This window comes from Salminus brasiliensis, chromosome 20, assembly GCF_030463535.1.
Source record: "Salminus brasiliensis chromosome 20, fSalBra1.hap2, whole genome shotgun sequence".
In the NCBI taxonomy this organism is placed as follows: domain Eukaryota; kingdom Metazoa; phylum Chordata; class Actinopteri; order Characiformes; family Bryconidae; genus Salminus; species Salminus brasiliensis.
This window is the reverse complement of record NC_132897.1, coordinates 17,424,383-17,449,559: the sequence shown is the minus strand read 5'-3', so window position 1 is coordinate 17,449,559 and position 25,177 is coordinate 17,424,383. Positions and strand designations below refer to the sequence as shown.

General features: G+C 41.9%; 2 protein-coding genes across 2 annotated transcripts in view; both read left to right on the top strand.

The window, feature by feature from the left end:
- cfap299 (cilia and flagella associated protein 299) overlaps positions 1-12,975 on the top strand; it is a 100,304-nt gene extending 87,329 nt beyond the window's left edge. Inside the window, exons 5-6 of the mRNA XM_072664726.1 lie at positions 7,800-7,929; positions 10,290-12,975. Of these exons, the coding sequence (XP_072520827.1) occupies positions 7,800-7,929; positions 10,290-10,415 (256 nt within the window). The 3' untranslated portion in view covers positions 10,416-12,975. The remainder of the gene's footprint in view (positions 1-7,799; positions 7,930-10,289) is intronic.
- Positions 12,976-18,496: 5,521 nt separating this feature from the next.
- Positions 18,497-24,557, top strand: bmp3 (bone morphogenetic protein 3). The gene is made up of 3 exons (XM_072664689.1): positions 18,497-18,909; positions 20,486-21,381; positions 22,510-24,557. Exons 1-3 carry the CDS (start codon positions 18,669-18,671, stop codon positions 22,699-22,701), a joined length of 1,329 nt encoding a protein of 442 aa, XP_072520790.1. The 5' UTR covers positions 18,497-18,668; the 3' UTR covers positions 22,702-24,557.
- Positions 24,558-25,177: the final 620 nt, after the last annotated feature.

Below are 25,177 nucleotides of genomic sequence, written 5' to 3'. Positions count from 1 at the left end.
TGATTATATGCATGTGCATGTAAATTGACTGCATTTGTGGATTTGGCCTTCTTGGCCAAAACGTGCCAAACATGCTGAATTACTGCAGTGCACCTGTGGCTATGGTCAGTTGTGCTGCTGTAAAAACTGCTGTCCTACTTTATTGAGGATAACTGATTCCAGACACATATAGAAACGGCCCACTTTGCCTGGTACCAATATCCGTAAATCTTCATGGCCTATAACTTCTTTCACTAGTGTGAAGCTTTGCGATATATTTGATATGAGAACCAATGTAGAAGCATCTACATTTAGAAGCACAATGTAGAAGCATTTAATCCAGGTTATTTGTGTGTATACTTCCAGTGATTTACAGCGGTAGGCGAGTGTAGCCTAAGGGAGTTTACCTCGAGTACTTCTATTAGTATCTTTCAATTATCCGCTGTTGTATCCAACAAGAACCAGACGGCCATCAAGCAGCACCGTTTTACATACAGTATGTTTTATATAGCAGTATGCAAAAGTTTGGACACTTGGACCTGCTGTCCAAAATGACGTTTTGTTGTTTTCTTTAGCGGGCTTAAAGTTGTAATGTGTAGAAAGCAGGAAAAAGGAGCGAGCCAAAATCTGAGCCACTTTGACAAGAGCCAAATTACGATGGCTAGACGACTGGGTCACAGCATCTCTTATGTTTACTTATACTGTTTATACAGCTGTAGTTGGGTCAGAAAATCTCCAAAACAGCAGTTCTTGTGGGGTGTTCCCAGTATGCAGTGGTCAGTACCTAGCAAAAGTGCTTAAGGCAAGGACAACCGGTGAACCAGCAACAGGGTCATGGGCATCAAAGGTTCATGGAGGCTCCACTTCACAACATACAGGTTTGGCGCCTGATACAACTGGGCACCTTCAAAGGTCTTGTGGAGACCATGTCTTGATGGGTCACAGCTGTTTTGGCAGCACACAGTGTTAGGCAGGTGGGTTTAATGTTGCTAATAATAATTATTATAATTATATGACTCTTAATTATAACTACTTGCATGCTCCCTTATACTAATAAATACATTCCCATGGGTTCACTACTTCATACATTCTCTAAAGTTTTAGACTGCAATTTGTAAAGTACACACAACCACCTCTTTTGTATTTTTTTAGTTTTCCTAGTATTAGGTTTTATGGTAAAGACATAGGTCTATTATTAACAGCCGAGTTTCCACAAAACCCAGGTTTTTCACACATTTGCGAGGCCGTGTGGGTGTGGTGCCATCTCCGTGGTTGACGTTAAGCATTTTGCGTTGCTGGGTGACACCTCTCCGGGGACAGCGTGGAAGAACGCATCCAAATCGCACATGTGTGTTGCTCTGTTTATGTGCCGTCTCAGTCACGAAATGAGCAGACGAAAAGCTCTGGAGCGCCCGGATGACCTTCCAGCTCTCTCTGTCTTGAAAATTTAAAGGCCCTGGAACAGTATGCTGACCATCTTTTCATGTTCTCTGTTAAAATATCTCCCATCTGTCCTGGTGCTTCTACCCAAAAGTAAGTGGTTCACCAGTGCATAAAAGTGGTCAACCCAGAAATGTTAATTGCTATATGGCGTTTCAGTATAAATAGACACCCGAAAAAAATGCTGTCAAACCTTTCTAAAAAAGAGGAAGTGCACATGTATCTCTGCTCCTCAGCTCCTCGCAAGAGCCGCTTTCCTTCTGTATACATTTGAAGCCATATGGAGAGAAAGAAGAGTTTCCCTTCTCTTGGGAACATTACCGAGAACTAGGATGTTTGATCTAAAGTGCAGATGGGGCATGGACTAAACTTATGATTTCATGCACCGCTGTATTCCCCCCCAACAGAATCTACTAGAACTCCAGTACGAGAGCCTGCCATGTTTACTGTAAGGGCAGTGACTCCACTGGCCGCCCGCAAGTGAAGGAAGAAAGGTCTTTCCTGTGATGCAGGATGGCATAAAGGCCACTTTGTTTGCTTTGGTGGTGACCCCAGGTCAAATCAGCTGGTTGAGAAGGAAGCGTTTAGGCCACTGCTCTCTCTCTCTCACTCACTCTCTGTTGCTCTGTTGCTCCGTCAAACACATGGTCTTAAATTGGTTATACGTCAAGATGTCACGACCATGATGGAGATGTGGTCTCCTGGATGGAGGAAAGAAGGACTATATCCCTCCTCTTGGTTCAAGCTTAATTTACAGAGAGGAACTGGTTGAGCCGTGCTACAGGTTACCATATCTACAAGTATTCTGGCATGTCTGGGATAATAAACTGAATATCTGATTTTAAATAATTGAACTATTCAAATACATTCTCATGTATTTCTGTCTATAGCTTCTGATATACAGTGCTTTACAAATGTCTCGAGACATGGACTCCACAGGACCTCTCAAAGTGTCCTGTGGTATCTGGCACCAAGAGCACCTTTAAGTGCTGTGAGTTGCAAAATGGGGACACTATTGTGCCAATGAGTCTCCCAGTCACTGGTTCACCAGTTGTCCTTTCCTGGAGCACTTTTGGTAGGTACTGACAACTGCATACCAGGAACATCCCACAAAGACCTGCTCAGATCTATCCGCTTGACCATTTTTTTCTTCTCCCAAGACAACCACCAAAATAGCTTTACAGATTCCCAAGACTTGCTCAATACAAATGCCTGCACATTGTTTGTGCAGCTCTTTTTTGTTCCTGCTGTTGCTGCTGTATAAGTAATGCTGTGTCCTTCAAGATTGGTAGCCCATTTGTGGAACCTCTAGACCCCACAAACCTAATGATGATTTCATGATAATAATTTTTGGTGGCTTTTTGGTGTTTTGTTTTTTCATCAATAACGTATTGAGGTAAATACAAGAAATACTGCAAGAGGATGATCAGCAGTAGACAGTTGTGAGACAAATTGAGGGTTATGTGGAAAAGTTTAACATCATTTTGGTAAAAGAACGTAAAAAAAAAAAAGTAGAATGACCATATTTTGGATTACAAAAAGAGGACACTGGGGACACATTGGTGTCCATTGTGGTAAGGATGTTGTGACTGGGAGGCTTCAACAGGCCTAAGTCACAGGACTGTGGCAGTATGTGAGGGAAAAAAATATATTTACACCCCAAAAGAGGACATATCTGGGGGAAAAAAGGGCGTATGGTCACCCTAGGTTTAGGTGAGTATGGGTTAGTGGAGGATGTTTAGGGCGAAGGGCAAGAGCAGACACGCTGCTTACCAGTCAATAGATCAATTTTCCAAAATGGAGAGAATTATTATGTGCTAAAGGAATGAATAAAGCTGGATGCAGTTAGAGTTAGAGACATTCCTTCTTTACAGGTACGTAAACACAATCTGTATAATGGGTTGAACTGTTGGGGCTGCATGACAGATAGGGTAGTGGTCTGAGGTTATGGGTTTTTTTTCTTGCTCATGTCAATGTCTTTGAGAAGTTTGGTGTGTTCTCCCCATGGCCATTATGATTTCCTCCCACCCAAAAATACACATGGAAGGTGAACTGGCTACACAACAGGTAAAAGATCTGTGTTGCAGATAATAAAAAACACTGAATCTCACATTTTCAGATCTGATTGGCTCCATTCAATTCAAAACACAGCAATGCGACTTAATCTAAAAAAAACAAAAATAAAATTTTCATTTCAGTATTTCATCAGAAATACTTGCTAAGAAGAATAAGAAGAAGGCTAAATAGAGGACAGCAGTGATGGAGGTTCATAGTGGCAAGAAGTGTCATGACCCCACATGCCAAGACCCATCGTTACAATCTTTCCCCTTTATCGCCTCTTTGTTCCTCTAATAATTTGCTCCTGATTTTTCCAGCCAGCCTCCACTGCACCCTAAGATGACCATTAAGGAATTGGCTGTGGACTCCATTTTGATACATTTGGGCATGCTAAAGGCTATAGTGTAAAGAAAGTAGCTGAATTTGCAGGTGAAGCAAAGCATACAGTGATACAGGTCTACCAGCAGTGGCAGAAATCCCAGTCTACAGGAAATTCGTCAGATTTGTGAAAGACAATACTGATGGGCAAGAGCGTTGGTGTGTTTCATGGCTTGTGCATGAAAACTGCTTCACTTCCAGGCAAGAATTCCATTAAGAAGTCAATGCAGGTCCTTCACAAGCAATTTCTGAAAGATCAGCAGGGAATTGCATACCACCAACATATGGAGTATAGTATACAGAGTGGCACACAAAAGCCTTTTGCTCACTTCTGCTGAAGAGTATTTCCTATAGACTTTCTAGAGACTTCTGCCACTGCTGGTAGACCTGTATGACCGTACTCTTCTATAAAACTGCAAATTTAGCTACTTCACTCACACATGGCCTTTCCCAAAGTCATCTACCAGTATTGTTGTATTCATTTACTTAACTGCTAGAGGTTGTGTTTGTCATATCTTGACTAATGCACTTTTAAGGAACCATGCATTGCTAGGTGGTATTCTTTGTTTTCGCTCTGAAGAACTCTTTGGATACTTTTGACTTTTGATCTGTCTACAGTTGAGATGCTCTAACCTCAGTACAGTTTCTCTTTTCACAATCTTGGCAAAATGTTCACACATGATTTGTGGGCGAGTTAAATGCTTTAGCATCTAGAGAATAGTTTTATGACTATTATGCAAATGCCTGCATCTTTATGCTTCACCAGAGACCGCTACTGAAACAGCTCCACCAAAGGCGCACGAAGCCAAACGAAGGCAGCATCAGAGTTTACGAACGCTGAAGCGCGGTGATTTATTTGCAATAGGTCGAGGTCATTAACATTTTACATCTGTTGTTTATAACATGCTGGACTGTTAAGCTACATAACAGAACTACAAAATGTATTGTACGCTGGATGGACGCCAAAGTGATATCATGATCTAGAATGATTTGGTTAATACGCTGTTGCTCTCTCTTTCTCTCCCTCTCCCTCTCTCTCTCTCTTCAGTTCTGCCTCTCCCATAGATTTATAAAGGGCCTCCTCCCTGAGGTCCAACTTTGTTCTTGGACCACAAACTACTGCTTGGGAATAGCTGAGGTCCACTTGTGCAACCCTCAGCGCCTCAAAGTGTGACATTTGGAGTTGTGTTTCTGCAAAGCAGCTGTCTTCCAGCACTTCAGCGAGTGATGAGAACCACTAACAAGGGCCAGCCTGTCAGTTTTGGACCAAGCGACTGCAATAGCCCCAATGTGCATTCTATTAGCACTCGTTTGGTGCATCAGTAACAGTCAGATCTGTTCTCACTGCCACCTCAAATGGGCTGCTTCAGTTCAATTCTGTCGTGATTGCTACGGACAGCAGAATATGCCGGGGATTTTGCACGGCCGCTGTGTGTTTCGCTGGCTGGTGCCTGCTCGGAACACTTCACTTCTAACCCTGGCAGGTTCTCGTATTTGAAAATAAACCTCTGGAACAGGAAGTTTGTTCGCAAATATGTCTCCACAAATAGCGCAAAAAAACGTCCTGCAGGCCAGTTCGGAAATGTAGCGTGTAAGTGAAAGTTCGATCCAGTCTACACAACAAATATTTGCTCGGGTAGTACTGCTACTTTATTGCTCTTGGGCTGAAATGTGAATAATGTTTTTATTTTGAAAGCCCCCCAGGAACTGTAGATGAAGTGACCATATTTTCATGTCTTATTTCCTACGGAGGAACAGTTTTATTTAAAAATGAAACATTATTGCTTCACAAATCTCAGTGTCACCACCCCTTCAACCCCTCCGCTTCACATAGGGTTCATTTTACTGTTGCATTTCTGCTTGAGGAACAACATCAAGACCGTACAGTCAACCTCCAACTTATAGATGCCAATACAGATGCCTACAGACTCCGACCATGCACAAGCCAACCTCTTGACGCTTGGACGTTAACGCTCTACTACAGAGCAAGAGAAATGATGAAGGGAAGTGCAGTGCTGGATTCTTTGTACTGTGTGTGTTCATAAACACCACAACTTTTCTTTCAATAATAAGCCCCTTGTTATTTTTCCCTTCACCTTTGACCCTGGTGTGCTTGTGCAAATGCACTCCGTTGTTGTTCGACTTAAGTCAATAGCAGTAAGTAGAACAGGAAAGGTGGATCCGAACGGATGCCGTTTATGAACCTACCATTTATTTTGGAAGCCAAAGCCTTGAATGGATTCAATTACTTGTTGGTTTTGAACGTTACCTTAACACCTGGCCTTTAGCACATCCAAAACATTCTCCAGATCAAATTGGGAACAGATTTGTAATTTCCCTGTCTTATGAATGGCTCATAAATTAACAGCAGGAATTCTACACTCCCTGAGCAGTTTATTAGGTACACTCGGCCGTGTAATCATCTATAGATACGGGCCAGAAGCTTCAGTATTCATGTCAACCATCAGAATGGGGGAAATAGATCTGTGTGGCATGATTATTGTTGATTAGAGAGGTCAGCAGAGAATGGTCAGACTGGTTTAAGCTAATAGCAAGACTACAGTAACTCGAATAACTGCTCTGTGAAACTGTGGTGAGCAGAAAAGCATCTCAGAATGCACAACACATCCAACCTTGAGATGTATGGGCTAAAACAGCAGAAGTCCATATCGGGTTCCGCTTCTGTCAGCCAAGGTCAGAAGGCTGAGGCTCCAGTAGGCACAAGATCGCCAAAATTGTCTGCAATTTTAGTTAAGATTTATTCAGTAGAATCATGCTTGTTTGGAATCTCTGTAAGGATTGCAGCACTAGTCTAATTTCCTTAGAAAGTTTAAGTACAAGTACAATGAAACAGGCTTATCCACTGATCCACTTCATGAGCAGAGATGAAGGCCTAAAGCATCAGATTAACCACAAACATTAATAGACTGGGGACCAGTTCTACATCATATGTCACTGTGGAAGTCCTAAATATGTAATTCTGAATGAGTGGTAGTCCAACCAGAACTTGGACTGCTACATACATGTTGATAACTGTTCTTCAAATATCTGAACTTTCACATTAAGCTTGGAATGTCTGTGTTTAACGTACAATAGCTAAGATGTTGTGCCAGTAGCTTTGTGCTAATATACTTCTACAATTACAATGGATGAGAGCAACCACATGTCACTTCCCTGTCATCCAAGTGACCACACCCGTTTTGGGTGAAAACTAACCCGCCAAATTGAAGGTAATGGTATCACCATGCCTAAAATGCCGTGCCTAGCTTCCGATTTTCTTTACTTCCTGTATGAGCGCAGGACAGCAAAGGGAGATATCTATGGCTTCAGAGAGGATGGAAATGGTAAACTGTGGGACTTCAATACATATACATCACAAGTCAGTTAATGATGCTAAAGTCAACAGTTATAATGCTAAAAGCCAGAGTGGTGAATGTTGATGCTGCAGTAAAAGAGCAGAGCCTGACCCATAGTGAAAAGCCAAGGAAATCCCAGTTAATAGTAAGCCTGTAACACCTAGCTAACAGCTAGCTCTCTAGCCAGCTGGATTTGACCCCGATTTGTTGAAACACAGGTACCAAAACAGCTTCACCTGCCTGGTCCCTGAAGTGATTTTAATGTCATGGTAAATTGTCATAGTAATCCATATTTAAAGTGGGTCTATAAAACAGCAGGGAATGCTCACTATGCAACTAAATTGTCAGAGACTTGGAAATTTACCGCCAGTCAATTTAAAGCGGCCAAAAAGGGGCATTACGGAAAGGGCAAAGTACCCTGATGGGTTGCTCTAATTCGTAGGGGAGCTGCCAGAAATGAGCATTTTTATTCTGCTGATATTTTGTGGCCTGCAGCACCATGCAATGTATGTCTGTATGCATTATGAGGTGTCACAAATCAATACTTTTTGTTGCTTTGACTACAGTTATTTATTATTATTTTTTTAGTTTCTACAATTGGAAAACACAAGTATCTACATCGAATGACACGTCAAACTACCAGGTGATTGCAGAGAATTCAACTGGTTTACTCTTCAAGAATAAGAGAGACCAGAAAATCCTGAATGTTGATCCAAAGGTAAGAATTTTGTGAATTGATGTTTGTGAATTTGTTAAAAACAAACAAGAAGCAAGGCTCTTGCTTTAATTTAAAGCTGCTGAAAGCTGGTAAGCAATTGGACCATGTCATTTTTCTTTAGCCTTGACATCCAGATGAAAGCATTTCATGAATTCCGTACAAACTAGTAACAGACTTCCACTGTAGAGGAGCGCAAAAGTTATTCTAAATGGAAGCTTATTTATTTATAGCGAATCATATGACCACCAACTTGATGAATAATGGACTGGCACTGAATTGCTGAGCTGTCACTGGAGCAATTTCCATCCGTGAGCTGAGCTAAACCAAAAATCTACAGGATTCTAACTCTGCTCACTTCCAGAATGAGGCTCATAATCAAGACATTATGAAAGCCATGATGGTTGGAATCCAGACGGCATTGGACTTTGGGCAAGGGTCCTCAGACAGGTGCTTCCTCTCTCATCCCTACGTTGGTCTGATGAAGCGCGTGAGAATGCGCGGCGAATTCCGGCCCGGAAACCCGTGCCGCTTTGGTTTCTCCGTCTTCGTGCCCGGGGGCCGTGAGGACGGCCTATTTTAGTAAAAACAGCAGAACTGCAGACGGGCCGCTTTGAACGCGAGCTCGCCCAGGCTGCCTCGTTGAGGGCAAGATGGCAGAGGCAAATTGTGCCTGTGGTCGAGCACGCCCCGACCAGGCCGGCTATTAAAAAACGAGGGGGAGGCTCGAGAACCCAGACACTGAAACCACCCGTGCGCCCAGAAAACCCAGCCCAGGCCCCTACCAGCCATGACCTCATTGCCCATATGGGCCCTTTCGTTCAGACAAAATGGCAGAACCGTGGAGCTGTTCGCCCAGGGTTTGATTGTTTGTTTGCTTGTTTGCTTTTTTAGGGACGGCCCAGACGATTAATGACTTATTGTGTCTGTAACTGAAACCATTAGCTTTACCTTTACCATTAGTTTACACTATAATTCAATGATGTGCAGTACGAGAAAAATGGTTATCCTCAAGTTTTTTTAAACTTAATTTTACATACCTGTGATGTGGGGCTTGGCAATATAATGGTACTTTATCATCATAATGCAGTTTGCTGAGTATATGAACACTGTCAGTACTTAAAGTACTTTTAATGGTAGCATAATCAGCCCAGTTTAACTGGATTTAATGCAGCACGGTGAGTGAAAAGTTGCAGTGCTAGTTTTTGATGATATTTTTGAAAATATGGCACTGCTGCTGCTTTTTTTTACTTAAATCTCAGAAAAATAAACATCGTAATTTGTTTTGTAGCTGATTCTTTATAGAAGGATTTCATATATGGTTATATGTGGCACCAAAAAGGGCTTCACCATTATTAAATTTGTTTAATTCTATATAGAACTAGATTTGAAGCTGTGAACAATTTCAATGTTTTATGTATATTTTACATATTAAGGGAATTTTACATTTGAGAGTCTCTCTTGCTGAGGGCCACTTTCAACAGAAGGCGAATATAACTTTGTGGATTTTATCCAAAGACCTGGACAAGGAACTGACCCTCCAGTCCTCAGCTATACTACTTTTAAGAGAATCTACCAGTAGGACACCAAATGGATGGTTTTAATTACCATCTGTAATTTCTCCATCACCACATACTATATCAGCTTGTCTCTAAAAAAAAAAAAATTGATTTTTGCCATCTATTTTTTTGAGGGAAATATGCATTCGTTCATCCTCTAGTTGCAGGTTTGGCTGAGAAAACCCAGATGTCAAAAATCAGCAGGCTTGCTTGTCTACTTGGTTGTTTGTTTGCGTTCCCTTTATCAGTGTCAGGTCGCAGTCAGCATTTTCATGTCCTCATCTGTCCTTGTTGAACTCCCTGAGAAAAGTATGTCTTAATAAAATCTCTAGTGTAGAAGCCTGCAAGCAAGTCAGATGTAAAAGTCTAGATGCAATTTTAAGAGTGGGCGAGTTCCATTGACCTGAAATCTTCTGACACGCTTTGCCTTTAATAAGGCTTTACAGCTGGCTACAGATCTTTCTTTTTCTGCTCTTGGTGGAGGGGTTCAGTGAAGTCACACCCAGACTGAAGTTTGAACCCTAAAATCATTTAAGCTTCCCTGAATCAGAAGCTTGGAGGGCTCAAAGATTTCAAAGGTATCTTCACATTATGCAAAAAGCCACTGTTCCAATTGATTTTATGGATTCTAAAAAGAATGGTGTACTCTACAAAATCAACTGTTCAAGCAGCACATGCAGTACTCTTACTGAGTTAATCGATCAGCCTCGTCAATAGCATGGTCTATCCATAGACGAATATTTACAGTGTGCTTTCAAAAATGAAAGTAGATCATCACTAATCCTTCTATCTTTATTCCTACAGACATCACCTGGTGACAACTCCTCCAGAACTAGCCTCTCTTCTGACCTCTACATCCAAGTTGTCATCTACGACCACAACACCAGGAGGAAAGTCAAAGCCATGGCCAGCGGCACACTCTGCAATTAAAGCACATTAAAAAGCACAGGCAGCCTCTAATTCCATCTACATAAAAGCTGTTTTAATCCCATGTCCTTTGCATGCTTGCGCCGTGTCTCATACAGAACATCTGGGTGTGGAGATTGAAGCAGTGATGGTCTATTTGGACTTTGCGTCCTAAAGGCAAAAGATCTCAACAAAGAGCCAAAAGTTGGATTCTTCTGATGGTTCTGGTCGTAAAGCTAAGTAGTTTCAGAGTACACTGTATACGGTGAGATACTGTTTTTGTTGGAACTTGGCACTAAAAAAAACTACAGTGTCTTGTCACTTTATTTGTATAGCGCTTTCTACAGCAGACATGGCAAGCCAAAGCAGCTCTAAAGAAATGCAGGTCCAGACCTTCAATGAGGGAGACAGAAAAAACTCCCTATACTGCAAAAATGACCTAAATTCTTTGAATGAGCTCATGTTTCATTCAGAGTATTTAATGGAGTTGAATAAAAGCAGCTCAATTGCTTTTTACCACATTAAGTATTTTAGGTGACTATTTTACTGTGTATGTATGTCTAATAGTGAGAATTATGAGAATAATCACTAGATAAAATGTCTTAAAACATGTAAAATGTCTCAAAATGAGAAATATTAGATACATTAACTAGATTAAAGATGACTTCACCTGCCAAGATGGGATTTTTGGCATTGTGAGAGCAGGAGAAAGAAACTACGACCAGAAACCAGAAAAGAATTCATCTTCAGTTGGGTGACAGATTATTTTCTAAATGGAGTGTGCATTTCTGTCAACACTAAATAATTCTGAACAACATGTCCTCTGCAGCCATATTTTGGCCATAATTTGCCACTTGTTCTGCATACTTACATTTTTATATGGGAAACTTTTTCCTTTCCTTTTTTTTATTTTTTCCATCATTTAAAAACACCAGCTGTCTTTTACATTGTGTACAAATGTCAAGGTGAATCAGCCAACCAAGACAGTCCAATATGTAAGGCCTGAGAATGTTTCAAAATACATTCACGCTCAAGCCCACACAGTCCACAGAGTTGCAGTTAAAATGATTCAACCTCTGATGCAAACAAGGCTTATTATCAGATAAACCAAGAAAACAAGAATAAGCTCAACACAACTAATATAACAAGCGTTTTCTCCAAATTTAACACAAAACGGCATTGTTTTTTTGTTGACTGCAGTCTCAGAAATACTCAACCTCTTCATGGCAAGCCTCCTTAGTGCTTAGCATTGCACATGTCTGCTGTTATGTACAGCTGCAAAAAAGCATCCTGCCTACAGTGAAGCATGGCAATGGCTCAGTGATGCTCTGGGGCTGCTTTGCTTCGCCTGGCACTGAAAACCTGCAGTGTGTGCAGCAGGGCAAGATGGACTCAATCAAGTATCAGAAAAACCCTAGGAGAAAATGACATGCCTTCTGTGAGGAAGTTAAAGCTTGGGCGTCATTGGACCTTCCAACAGGACAGTTATTCCAAATGTACCTTAAAGTCCTTAAAAGTCTTTGTTGAGATTTAAAGAAAGCGGTTGCCTCCAGTGAACTGAAGATTACTGCCATGAGGACAAAGTCAGTTTTGCTAATAAACCTGATTCGCAATGGATGTTGAATCATTTAGATTGCAACTGAATGTTAAAAACAGCTTGTTTAGAATACATTATTATTTCTCTGAGAATTTACACATTTTTTATATCTCAGCCTATTCAGATTTGCCCCGTCCACTCCTGCTGTTTGTTAGGGTACATTGGTTCATTGTTAGGGTTCATTGGTTCAGCTTTTTGAACAAGGTGCAATACACAATGGCCTATGACAACAGAGATCATTTGCATATGTCTTGTTGGCAGACTAAGAAAACTAGCGCATTTTAAAGGGAGAATATTCAGAGAGAATATAAATAGCATGGTCAGGATACAAGTCAGTTCAAGTTCATTCTGCTGTAAAGTTCCCTTGATTATTCAATGATTATTCAAAAGTTCCAGTGATTATTCAAAGTTTATCCAGTTATCCACAACTCATTCTAGACAAAAGCACACATTGATACAGATTGCTCCTCGTGATTGGTTAGTTCTATCGAAAATTGCAGTTTTACTGACTTTCCCCGTGGGATAAACAAAGTGATCTATCTATCTTAACCTTAGAATTGAATCAGTATCATTAGATAATTTAGATATTTGAAACTGATGACGTATTTCTGGCACTCTACTAGATCACTAAAACTACACTATTTGTCCAAATGTTTGTGGAACCCCCTTCTAATAAATGTTTTCAGCTACCCATTATTGACACAGGTTAGCAAAAAAACACAAAAGTCTTTCACAGATAAACATATTGGCACCATGCCTAATGCAAGGCATAAACTAGAAGGGTATAAAAAAATGATAATACTCTGCTCGATATGTTTGGGATGAGTTGGGAAGTTGGGAGTGAACATCCCACGCTCACTATTGCTCTCGTCACTGAATGCAGTTAAAGCCAAAATCTAGTAGGGTAAATAAGCAGGGTAATGAATGAGCAGGTGTCCCAATACTTTTGTCCATATAGCATTTTATACATTTTACTGAATTGGCAACCCTACATCAGCGGTTAGAGCGCCGGGATATTGATAACAGGGTTGTGGGTTCGATTCCCGGGCTCGGCAAGCTGCCACTGTTGGGCCCTTGAGCAAGGCCCTTTACCCTCTCTGCTCCCCGGGCGCTGGAGTTGGCTGCCCACCGCTCTGGGTGTGTGTGTGTACTCACTGCCCCTAACACGTGTGTGTGTGTGAGTGTGTGTTCACTACCAGATGGGTTAAATGCGGAGGACACATTTCGCTGTACAGTCCACACTGTACAGTGACGAATACGTGCACCTTTATCCTTTATCCTTTATCCTTTAAACCTACATGCAATATTTATCTGTAGTGCTCCAGAGAGATATAGTCCCAATCTCTACATTTTAAAACAATTTCTATATGATCATCAGATATGTACATACAAAAATAATCTGATAAACACATGCACAATTCCCAATCGCACAATTCCCAGATTGTCGCATCCCATTCCATAGCTGTCCCAAATGAGATCTGCTTTTTGCAATGAAATAATGCTGGTAGTGGAGAAAGAAACTAATGCAATCTAACAGCAGCAAGTAAAACAGGCAGCAGCAAGTAAAACAGCTCAGCTCAAAAAGATAAAAAACCTTAAGAGGAACAAAGACTCAACAGGGGAACCCATCCACATCTGGTCAAATCTCCCTGCCTACAGATGCTAAACTTGACTGTACATTTACAGCTTTAAGAAAGATTGTAGATTAGAAAAAGTCCTCGTGGAATCTTCCACTGCAGTATGGCGAATATCGCAGATTAACCCCTGCTTGTGGACTAGGACCAACAGAGCCAACAGAGGTACTGAAGCAGGTAATGAAGAATGAGTGGGGCTGTGCTGATTGACAACCATGGGGCATGTTTGCAGACTGAAGAGCGCAGTTTACTTCTGGGTCAGGCTCGTTCCCTTTCTTCACACACATCAGAACTTTGCACTCCATCAGTCATCATCATAGCTGTAATTAGAATTCCATTCCAATTCCATTTAATGACAAAGCAGACCTCCAGAGCTGGGTGGCAAAGAAACTTTGCAGCCACAATTAAAACTTTTCAGCTTTGCCATCCAGCCACATGAATGCAGCGAGTGTTTACGGTGTTGACACTGCCCACTGCCAGCTTCAAAAGTGCCATCATTCAAACACCTACAAGTCAAAACAGCAGATGTGCTTGCGACAAAAGGGGGGAGGCGAACTTGGGCTGTGTGTGTGTGAGGGAGAGTGCAGCTGCATACACAAAGTCTTTAAAGAGTAAAAGAGGCAACAAATAAAAAAAAAACTTCCTGGAGATGTCTGTGGCAGATCTGTATTACACAGCAACAACAACAACAGCAGCAGCAGTTATTATAATACATCTAGAATTTAATCCTAAAATCAGGAGGGTCCTCCTCCAGGTCTGGTGGGCCTCAACCTTGCAGAGCTTAGCATTGTGTATCAGCTAAATAGCAAGTCACTCTGTCCCAAAACTACCACCAACAACAGTTGTTCATTTAGCTCTTCATTTATGCATAGTTCTGACTGACTGTCACTCAAAAGACATCCCGGCAGTGCACGCTCCAAGCTGTAGCACAGCATTATTTCACAGCAGGCCAAATTCAGTCTGCGTCAGTCATCATGTCTGCCTCTTGTTGACATCCTTGCTCTGGGTTTAGGAGCGAATGTTCACCTGTTTTTTAAACTTCATTCCTAACCCGTTTAGTGTAAATAAAGATGTACATACATAAACACCGATGTCATCATCATTTACACTGCATTACAGACAGTCGGTCATCTCCAGAGATTAGTCCCACACAACTACTGTCATCTATGGTCACTGTTCACCCCAACACACCTAATTCTGGATGTTCTGGTGGTTTGGAGCTTTAAATAACATTAAGAGTTTAGCCATTACTGCACTGTCATGTGAAGCTATATTCTGTTAAAATCACAGTTCGACAAATGTTATATATTTTAACTTCAAATTTAAGTCAAATTTGTCCCCAAGTCACCTCAGAAAAGGTCACAGACTTTCTAAAAATGAAAAAATAGAAATCTCTGAAGCTTAAAGGTGGTGGGAGGCCCAAATGCTGCCATCAAGTTGTGTCGGGAACATCACAGGCCACCACATAGTTATATTTACTAGGGGGAAACTGACTGTTCAACAAGCCCCAACTTTCTGAATGGAGGCCTTGTCAATAAAAAATCTGATAATTGCATTGTACATTTTTCTAACCATCTCTTCTATGATTATATTAGTTATAGGATGATTATATCAGCACACCTGAGTAGTAGAACAGTCTTATGTGGAGGCACAGCGATTTGTTTTTACCAATAATCCATAAATAGTTCTTACCAGAGGATGATGGGTCCTCCTTGTGAGTCTTGGTTTCTCTGAGGGAAAAGAGCTTGGAGGGAGTTTTTCTGAGGGGCTTTCTCACCGAGGGGTTTTAGGAGTTGATGGTCTTTTGTCCTGTACAGCTGCTACTAGTGACAGCACTAGTTGTAAGAAACCAACATACAACCACATAAGCACTAAAATGTCGCTCATCTAACACTCCTACTCCTGCTCTTTGTTTTGTAACAGTAGTGCTAAATACACTTGCTCTCTTTTGGAGCAAAAACTACAGCATTTTTCTCAGGGTGTTTGTGTTGGTTACAACCAAATCCACATGACCTAGGTGTCAACCTAACTGCCTGTTTAAAATAGGCCCAGTTAACCCAGTGTATTCAGGTCATTTGTGCACAACTGTAGTTACTCTAACACCAGTTTTATTCTTTACAATAACAATAACTGATCAAACATCAAGAATTGAAGATGAATAAACAGAATTGGTTTATTTACCTTAAACAAAAAACACATCGAGACCCCTCTTCATTCAGAAGTCACTGTCTGTAAACCACCCAGCCAAATGCTGGTATGCATTCTACTGAAGTCTAGAGTCAATGTAAATCAGAACTGTGAACAAGTGCGACATTAGGGATTGTCTTTCGCTCAGTGATGGAGCCAAACACAGGAAACATAACTATTCTGTCTTTAAAATGACGGGGGATGAAATGGGTGTGTCAAACTGGGCTGCTTCCAGTCCACAGCTCTGTGGAGATTAGCATTTTTGCTTGTCATGATGGTCTTGCTCAGTAACCGAGGAGTTAGGTGTGTTTAATGAGGCCCTGTATGGAAGTCCGTTGTACTATTTCCTGCAAGGACAGAGCAGTCTGAGGTCACTTGTGATTTCAGGGTGGCTTTAAACACGCTACATTTGCTTGTTTAGCGGATGTTCTTATGCAGAGTGCTGTACAGCCCATTAGAGGCCTTGCTCAGGGAGTCTTAGAGGTATACCTGCTGTGACTTTTTTTGGCCATGATTTGGCTTGCTTCTGGCTTGAATACGTCTTAGGTGATCAGATCAATTTAAAAGTGACACAATAATATATATATTGATTATATAATGTGAATCGGACACTTCTGAATGACAGTGAATCTGTCATTTTCATTGTATCCAAATTTCCTGATGACCAATAGAAATGCTGGAAATGATTTGGAATAAGATATTTTTACAAGAAGGTTTTTTTTCCTTCTACTGTAAAGTTGCCAGCATGACAGTGATGCCATATTCAGAACCTTGCCGATGTGGGTGGCATTCACTCTCCTGTTTACACAGTGTGTATTCATGACGCAGGGCTTCAGCTCTGCCCAAAGCATGTCTTTAACATAACTCCACTAGCATCAAAATTCTGGTCCAGAGGGAGTCAATCACTTCCTGCCCCACTGGGCCTGAAAGAAAGACAGTGACAGAGGCTATTCAGCCCAGTCCATGAGCCTGGGCGTGTGGATGGCCATCCGGATCAGCCTCTGCCGTACAGGATGTGTCTGCTCAACGCCATTGAATGCGACAAAACGGCACAGGAGCGCTTAAAGCCCCTGTAAGCCGCTTCATTCAGCCCCTCATCCCAGACACACAGCTTTGCTGAGAGGCGGACGGGTCTTAAAAACAGTCTAAACGAGCCACGCCCCTTGCTCTCGGAAACCCCATTGGTCAGTTGAAGTTGAAAGGTGAAGACTTGCGGTGTGGACATCTGTTTTGACCCGTTTGGTTGAGCAGTCTGAGGGACTGACCATTAGTGATGTCCATGTGAACGACTGCACATTTCTCACATTAGGTGTAGATCACACTGGAGGGAGTGCTCTCTCTCTCTCTCTCTCTCTCTCTCACACACCTTCTCTCACGCTCTCTCTCGCTCACTGTATCTTTGTCTTTGTCTCTATCTCACTCTTTCTACCTCTCTCCTGCTGTTGATCGCTCATTCTTTCAATCTCCTGCTTCTCTCTCTCTCTCTCTCTCTCTCTCTCTCTCTCTCATCCTCGATCACTCTCTCATCTTCTCCCACTCTCTCACTCACTTTATCTGTCTGTCTCATTCTTTCTACCTTTCTCCTGCTGTCTCTCACTCATTCTATCTCACCCTCTCCCTGTTTTCATCCCTCCCTCCCTCTACTTCTCTTTCTGTCTCTTTAACCTCTCACCTGCCTCTCACTCAAACACCTCACTATCTCTCTTTACCTGTCTCTCTCTCTTACCCCCTCTTACCTTTCTCCATCGGCTCTCTCTCTCTCTTTTTTCATTCCTATCTCTCACACACCGCTCCTTCACCTCCCCTTCTTTCTCTCTCTCTCTCATTTACTTTTGTCTCTCACTCTCACCCCTAGCTTTGTTTTAACCCCTCTCACTCGCCATTTTTCATCACTTCTCCCTCTTTCTCTCTCTCTCTCTCTCTCTCTCTCTCAACTTCTCCCTGTTCTCACTCTTCCTCTCTCTGTCTCTTTAGCCTCTATCCTGCTGTTTCTCTCTCACCTTCTCTAACTCTCTCTCTCTCTCGATCACTGTTTCTCTGTCTGTCTCTCTCTCTCTCTTACCTTTCTCCATCTGCTCTCTCTCTCTCTTTTCATCCCTATCTCTCACACTACCTTCACCTCTCCCTCTTTCTCTGTCTCTCATTTACTTTTCTGTCTCTCAAACCTTGCTTTGTTTTACCCCCTCTTTCGCTCACCATTTTTCATCACTTCTCTCTCTCTCTCTCTCTCTATCTCTATTACTGTTCTCTCTCCCTTTCTCTTCTATTTCACCTCACTCTTTCTATCTTACTCTGCTCTCTTTCTCTCATTCATTTCTCCCCCTTTGTCTTTCACTCTCTCATTCTGTCTCTCTCCTCTCTCCTTTACTTCTCTGTTCCTCTCACCTCTCTGCCTTTTACCTCTCTCTCTCTCTCTCTCTCTCTCTCTCTCTCTTTCTCTCTCTCTCTCTCGGTATCTTGTGTGTTGGTTGACTGTGCGAGTCAGAATCTAACAGCTCCCCCAGCGCCCCTATATATTCCCACCAGCGCGTGCTTTCCCCCTCAATGAGCGCGCACGCAGGACTGCGATTGGCTGTTCATTCAGCCCCGGCGCGGAGCTACAAAACAGAGCGCCCCCCGCCCCCCCGCAAGACTCTCAACAGCCCTCAGTGCTCAGCGGATCAGCTCCTCTCACACCGCACCAGCAGCTCCTCTGTTTATCAGTGACAGAGGGTATCAGCGGTGCAGGGGTCTCTGGCTGCAGCTCGCGCTCATGTGATGCTCTCTCGGCGCACTTTGGAGCCCCCCACTCTCGAGTCCAGATAAAAGCCCTGCAGAACAGCTGAGCGAGGGAAGGGAATAGAGGGAAGGAAGGAAAGCATGGATGTGTTTGGGCGCCTGCTCGTCCTCCTCCTGGGCTGGAGCTGCCTGGGCTGTGGATTGTGCGCCATGCTGAAAGACCACTTCGCCGGACTGGCCAAGGACGCGGAGGTCGCTCGCTCCAGGAAGACGGTGCAGGACACGGTGTCCGAGCATATGCAGATGCTGTACGCCAAATACAACAGCGCGGGATTCCCCCTCAAAGATGGAAATACTGTGCGCAGCTTCAAATCCCAGCTGGGTACGTAAACCTGTACTGCAGTGCCCGGTCCTAATTACGCACGTAATTACGCACGGGTACAAACTCCAGCTGCCGTTTAAGCTTAGTGAGTGTAGTAACGCATGGGGACAGCAGAAGGTCTGAAAAGCCCAGTCTATGTGTGGTCGATCTGTATTACATGCTTTTACTGTGAACTGATGAATGAAGGTGGTGAGTGCAGACAGCGCCGTGTGGAGGAAACCCACCTGTAGAATCCCTCAGATACTGAACACTGACATTTTTCATTGGCTTGACTTTTCATTGACAAAACATACAGAAAATAAACAGAGCAAATACTATAAGATATTTAGGGATATTAACTGTTATTTTCTCTTTGAAGTCCGATTTTACATTGCCTATGTGCATATGTGGGCTATATACATGTGTGAGAGAGAGAGAGTAGTAATGTGAAAGAGAGAGAGAGAGAGAGAGAGAGAGAGTAGTAATGTGAAGGAGAGAGAGAGAGAGAGAGGAGGAGTGATGTGAAGGAGTGCGTAATTTCTTAATGAGTTGCAAAGTTTCAGAGTTTCAGACTCGCCAAAGACGCGCCAATGCGCCCACCTATGCGATGCCCCCCACTGTTGACTTCTGGCACTGCATCATCACTCCAGTGATTAGCCTATCAAACTCAGGAATGAGGGTCAATGCGGATCGATATCACGTCAATCCTTTAAGATTGTGAGCTTTAAAGGTGCAGTGAATAACAAAAAGCTCCTCTAGTTCTGAATGAATAAGGAATGCGGTTGGGGGTTTCGCTTAGACAGATAAGGTGGACAGGCAGATATCAGTCATTCAAAGTTGCGCATGCTGTGTGAGTTTGTAGTTGTCAACAACAGGACCAGAACTTTAGGCTTATTCATTTGGCTCATTAAAGAGTAGAATCCCAGCTAATATGTCCATGTGTGGCCTGTATGGGTAGCCCAACTGGAAACCAGAAAGTTTTGTCCTCGGATTCCACGTTGGCCCCAAATTTGGATGCCCACCAAGGTCAGTGTTGGGACCAGTAGGGGTTAAAAATGGACCCCATCTGGGTTGTACATGGAATACAGGCCCTTAATCACTGCATGTGAGATTAAGGTGGGGTGTAATGATGGGGCCCATTAAAAACATATGTACATGCCTACTCAGTGCCCATGATGAGCTGGACCCCACCTAACCCACGTTCCACCCATGTGAGCCCCACATGAACATGGTGGCTAGGTTGGTTACCTTTGGAAACCTAAGATCGGGCAGTGCATGTTAACTGTGTGTATACCGGCTACATAAAGGAGAACTGCACCATTTTTTGTAAGATGTGTGTCTAAGTAAGTTGACGTATGCAATGTTTGATTGTAGAGAAACATACAGTGGTGGTGAGAGGAGACAGGGTCATTTTGTTTAGTAATGTCCTGTAATGTAGCTTTCAGAGCCATTAAAACTCACTTCATTTTAAAGCAATTTTAAAAAGTGGTGGAATTCCCCTTTTAAGAAGCTTCTACAATTCCCCGATTGTGATTTTTTTTAAAGAATGTACTTGGATAAAAAGATCAGCGTTACTAATCTGCCTATCTCCAACCAGGCACCATCAACAAAAAGCAGCTTCAGATCTTCAACCTAACATCCTTGGCCAAGTCTGAGGACGTTGTCTCAGCAACGCTGCACTACTACGTTGGGGACCTGCAGAACAGCAGTCGCAGCTGCACAAGGTCCAAGACCTGTCGCCACGGCCTCAGGCGACAATCCCACATTCACCTCAAAATCTGGAGCTTCACATCTATGGACAACAGTACGAGGACTCTCGGCCACTTCCTTATTAATGCGTCCTCAGTCTTCCGGGACCATGTATCTTGGCAATGGAAGGACATCACCCATGTCATCAACCAAGCCAAGCATCACGACGAGCTTCTCATCGGTATCTCAATCGATTCCCAAGGGCAGCAACCTCGGAAGAAGCTCCTGTTGGACCAGTCACCTTACATCTTGGTTTACGCCAACGACTCGGCCATCTCTGAGCCAGAGAGTGTGGTGTCTACCCTTCGAAGGCACAAAGGGAGCCTTGTACCTGGCCTTCACAAACTCGGACTAAACAACCGCAACAGCTCTTCGCCCCACAGGACGAAGCGCTCTGCCAACATCCTTCTGCCTCTGCAGAACAACGAGCTGCCAGGTCCCGAGTACCCATACGAGATCCCCACCTGGGACGAGACCAGCCCGTACGACCCCATCGAGAACAAGCCAGCCAAGCGGCCCCGCAAGAAACCTCGCAAGAAACCGGGCCAAAAAAACCCTCTGCTGCAGTTTGACGAGCAGACCATAAAGAAAGCGAGGAAGAAGCAGTGGAACGAGCCGAGGAACTGCGCTCGCAGATACCTGAAGGTGGACTTCGCTGACATTGGGTGGAGTGAATGGATTATCTCCCCCAAGTCTTTTGATGCCTATTACTGCTCAGGATCCTGTCAGTTCCCGATGCCCAAGGTAGGTCTTTGATGCAGCGGATCATTTGACGTGGAGTGTTGATGCTTTCTTTAACTTGTGATGGGTGATGGGTAGCTTAGGCCAGAGGGGCCCAAACCTTTTTTGTCTTGTGGGCAAAGTACCATGTTTCTGATTGGCCCATAAGCCTAAAAGACACACAATAAATAAAGGATGTACCTAAGTGTCATTAGTGTGACCTTATAATAGGCCAAATCAAAGATCCTCATGAGCCACTTTTGGGCAGCTTTGACTTACACAGATGGATCCACTAAGCATGAGATCAGGTTTTCTTCTGCTTCTTTTTACACTGCAGACTGATTTTACAGACTGATGGCCACCCATCAAGGACTAAGAATGGCTTCTGCTCTGTAAAAAACATGTACACCTAACGGGGGAATGGGATAAGGAGGGCCACATATGCATTGAAATGGATAGTCAGCTCCACCCAGTGGCTGGATATTGTCATTTAAAGTTGCATGAGGAGAAAGTCAAGTGGCTATGACTAAACCTATGTGCACTTCAATTACATACCCCAAAACCCAGATAGGACCAAGGGCGAGGTAAATGGAGGCCTAATATTGCTTGGGTTGTTGCATCTGCTAGCAAAGATAAACGTATGGAACACGAAGCAGCCCAAACATTCATGGTACTGGTTCCTACAGGGAGCAATTCTCTTTACACAGTTCTGTTTTTTCTTTCATAATTCAGGACAAATATGAGATATGTTGGGATATTGCTTGAGAAGAGCTTTCTGCTGGAGTACTGCTGTGTCAGATCTGTTAGGACAACTAGATATGAGATTGATCTCTAGTCATTCATTCAAGCCTGTAAGATTATACTATGTGGAATTGCATAGTAATCGCCTTCATGGCTGTTACTTATGGCTTTAGATATTTAAGACATTAGTTCTCTTGTAAATGACATTCTGTCACCCTCACAGAAGGATCTGTAACTTATCTTAACCTTAAACTCACTCTAATAACATATATGCAGTATTACCTATGCATAACCTATGCAGTATTACTGAACAATTCCTAGTAATTGAAGAGTATGACAGCATCCAGTGGGTTTAAGGGGTCACTCTGCAACCTCATCTAACTGTTGTGACCATTTTTTGTTATCTTCCAGTCTCTGAAGCCTTCAAACCACGCCACCATCCAGAGCATTGTCCGGGCGGTAGGCGTGGTCCCTGGCATTCCAGAGCCATGCTGCGTTCCTGAAAAGATGTCCTCCCTCAGCATCCTCTTCTTCGATGAGGACAAGAACGTGGTCCTAAAGGTCTACCCCAACATGACAGTGGACTCCTGCGCTTGCCGATAATGCCTTGTGCCTTTGTCTTGTGCCCACCAGACTCTCTCACCACCACCTCATCTGATCCCCATTTTGCACTGGACGAGAGACTACATCCCTGTAGCTACCTAGAGATGATTTATTCCAGGAACAAACTTTGAGGATGTCTGTCTTTGTTTTTTTTGAAGGAAACTGCTCATGTTCCCTCGTTAATCAAGAATCTTGTGAAAGGGCCCCGTTGAACAAGGAGTCGTTCTGTATGGAGATGGAGGTGGTTATGAATTTACAGTAGACCTCTTCTCTGAGCTTCAGTTCAATGGACGTACAGCTTTTTATCTATCGTTGTTGTCGTTGTTGTGTCCAAGGATGTAGGGATGAACTTTTGCTGTCAAGCAATATGAATTTGTACAGGTTTTTGTTGGCTCTCATTACAATGCTGTTACTATTCCGCCATGTTTACTATATATATTAGCAATTTCCTTTTAATAATCCTATCTATTGCTGCTATTCAAAAGAGGTATATTTTATTCCTATGCCGAAATGTTGTTGAGAGGACTTTGTGTTTTTCTGATGCAGTTTTAGCAACCAACTCTTCAAGTTGTACATTTATGATTCAGTAAGCTAAGCTATAGCAGTTATAGTAGACCTGCCTTGAAATATTCCATAACTATGCTTCAGACAGAGTTCAGCATCCTGTATATTTGGCATATCTCATTTCTGAAAGTCTTCATTTTTCAACTCTCCAAAAGGAAAAACATAAATGAAGTATTTATTTTTATTGATGGATTTTAAACCAAACTCCGCTGTAATATGTAGGCATCTTCCTTTATTTTAATTGGGTTGTTATTAGTGGACCTTGTTTGTAACAAGATGATGCCAAGCATAATCATCCAAATGCAATGTACTTATTGGCCAATATCAATAACCTCATGTATACCATCATTAATATCAGGCTTTCCCTGACACTGCAACTGCAAATACCAAGAAACCACTATTCAGAATACAGAACATTAGCATTCATGCGATTAATAGGGTGTGGGAATGACGTAAGTTAAGATGGTCGGAACAACCCAGGTAGACCATTGCATAATGCTAACAGTCTCTTTAAAAAATGACTGAAATTTATCTGTAAGATAAGAAATGCCAAGGATTAGAAGGGTTGTACACAATTTCTGTCTAAAGATGTGCCTTGTGTTCATAAACTGTTATACTTTCAATGATCAGTTTATTAGAGAATTCAACATTATGAAAGTACAGTATTTAGCCACAAGCTCACACACTAGCCACAAGATAACATGCTAGTCAAGATAAAATATTGATATCACGGTGTATAGTTACATCCCTTTTATTAACATATGGTGCAACAAATGGAACTAGTTTTCCTCAACAATATAAAGTAACCCATTAAGAATAATAGTATAATATTGAAAATATATATGCCTTTATATTTGTATATATTGTATATTGCTCATGTGATTTATGTTATAAAGATACCAACAAAACTAGCTTTCTAAAGTGCCTAAGAAAAAAATGAAAAGAATGCAAATGCAAAAATAAGAAGCTACCAGTGCAAATGTGTGTTCAGACATAAGTATTGTATTTACATTTCAGGAAATGTTGCATTGCTTCGAGTGTGATATGAATATATTATGATATATATTATGATCTAATCATTTTACGAATTTGATATTTGGTTATAAATGTGACTTTTTCCCACAATGTGTTGTACAATATACTTTGTCATGCTTCTGTTTTTATAATTTCTATTATTTACACAAATCTAACGCTATAACAGTTTCTACTGCATGTTAATAAATGTGCATTTTCTAGTCAAACGTTTTATACACATGCAACCTGAGGACAAAAAAAAAAATGTATACATAAAAGTGAGCAATAATAGATTATTATTAATATATATAAACAATAATAATTATATATATATATATATATATATATATATATATATATATATATATATATATATATATATATATATATATAAATAAACATACATCTCTCAAAAATGCATATTTAGAGCACTCCTTCGATATTTGTATAATATATTTTTATAGAAGGGCTTTCTCTATCACACTGTGTAATCTATTCTGTAAATGAAAATGTAGGCAAAAGGCTGTGCTTGTATAATAAGCTTCATAAGAAATTATATTTGTATATGGAAGTGACCTTTAAAATGCATTTATTTATTTTCTGTATGTTGCATATCTTGCTGGAGTTTGTTTGGGCAAGGAAAGCTTTAACTGAGATTGGGGTTGGAGCCTTAATAAACAAAGTGTTGACGTCACATGATCAACGTGAATGCATCAGAAAACACACTCTTTTCTGTAACAAATCATTTTTTTGACAGACCATCAATAAAGCTGTATATGTTTCAGTGATCTGACCTTTATTGTAAGATACTTTAATGTTCAGTCAATAAAATAATCCGTCTGCCCCACTGTCATTATGTAAGCCAGGCTGTTTGGAATATAGGGCATTGCATCATGGA

Bases quoted from the DNA above. Each gene is read 5' to 3' on its own strand.
- bmp3 (XM_072664689.1), top strand. From the start codon at position 18,669: ATGGATGTGTTTGGGCGCCTGCTCGTCCTCCTCCTGGGCTGGAGCTGC. The intron at 18,910-20,485 runs GTACGTAAACCT...ATCTCCAACCAG, and splicing joins CAGCTTCAAATCCCAGCTGG to GCACCATCAACAAAAAGCAG. The intron at 21,382-22,509 runs GTAGGTCTTTGA...GTTATCTTCCAG, and splicing joins GTCAGTTCCCGATGCCCAAG to TCTCTGAAGCCTTCAAACCA.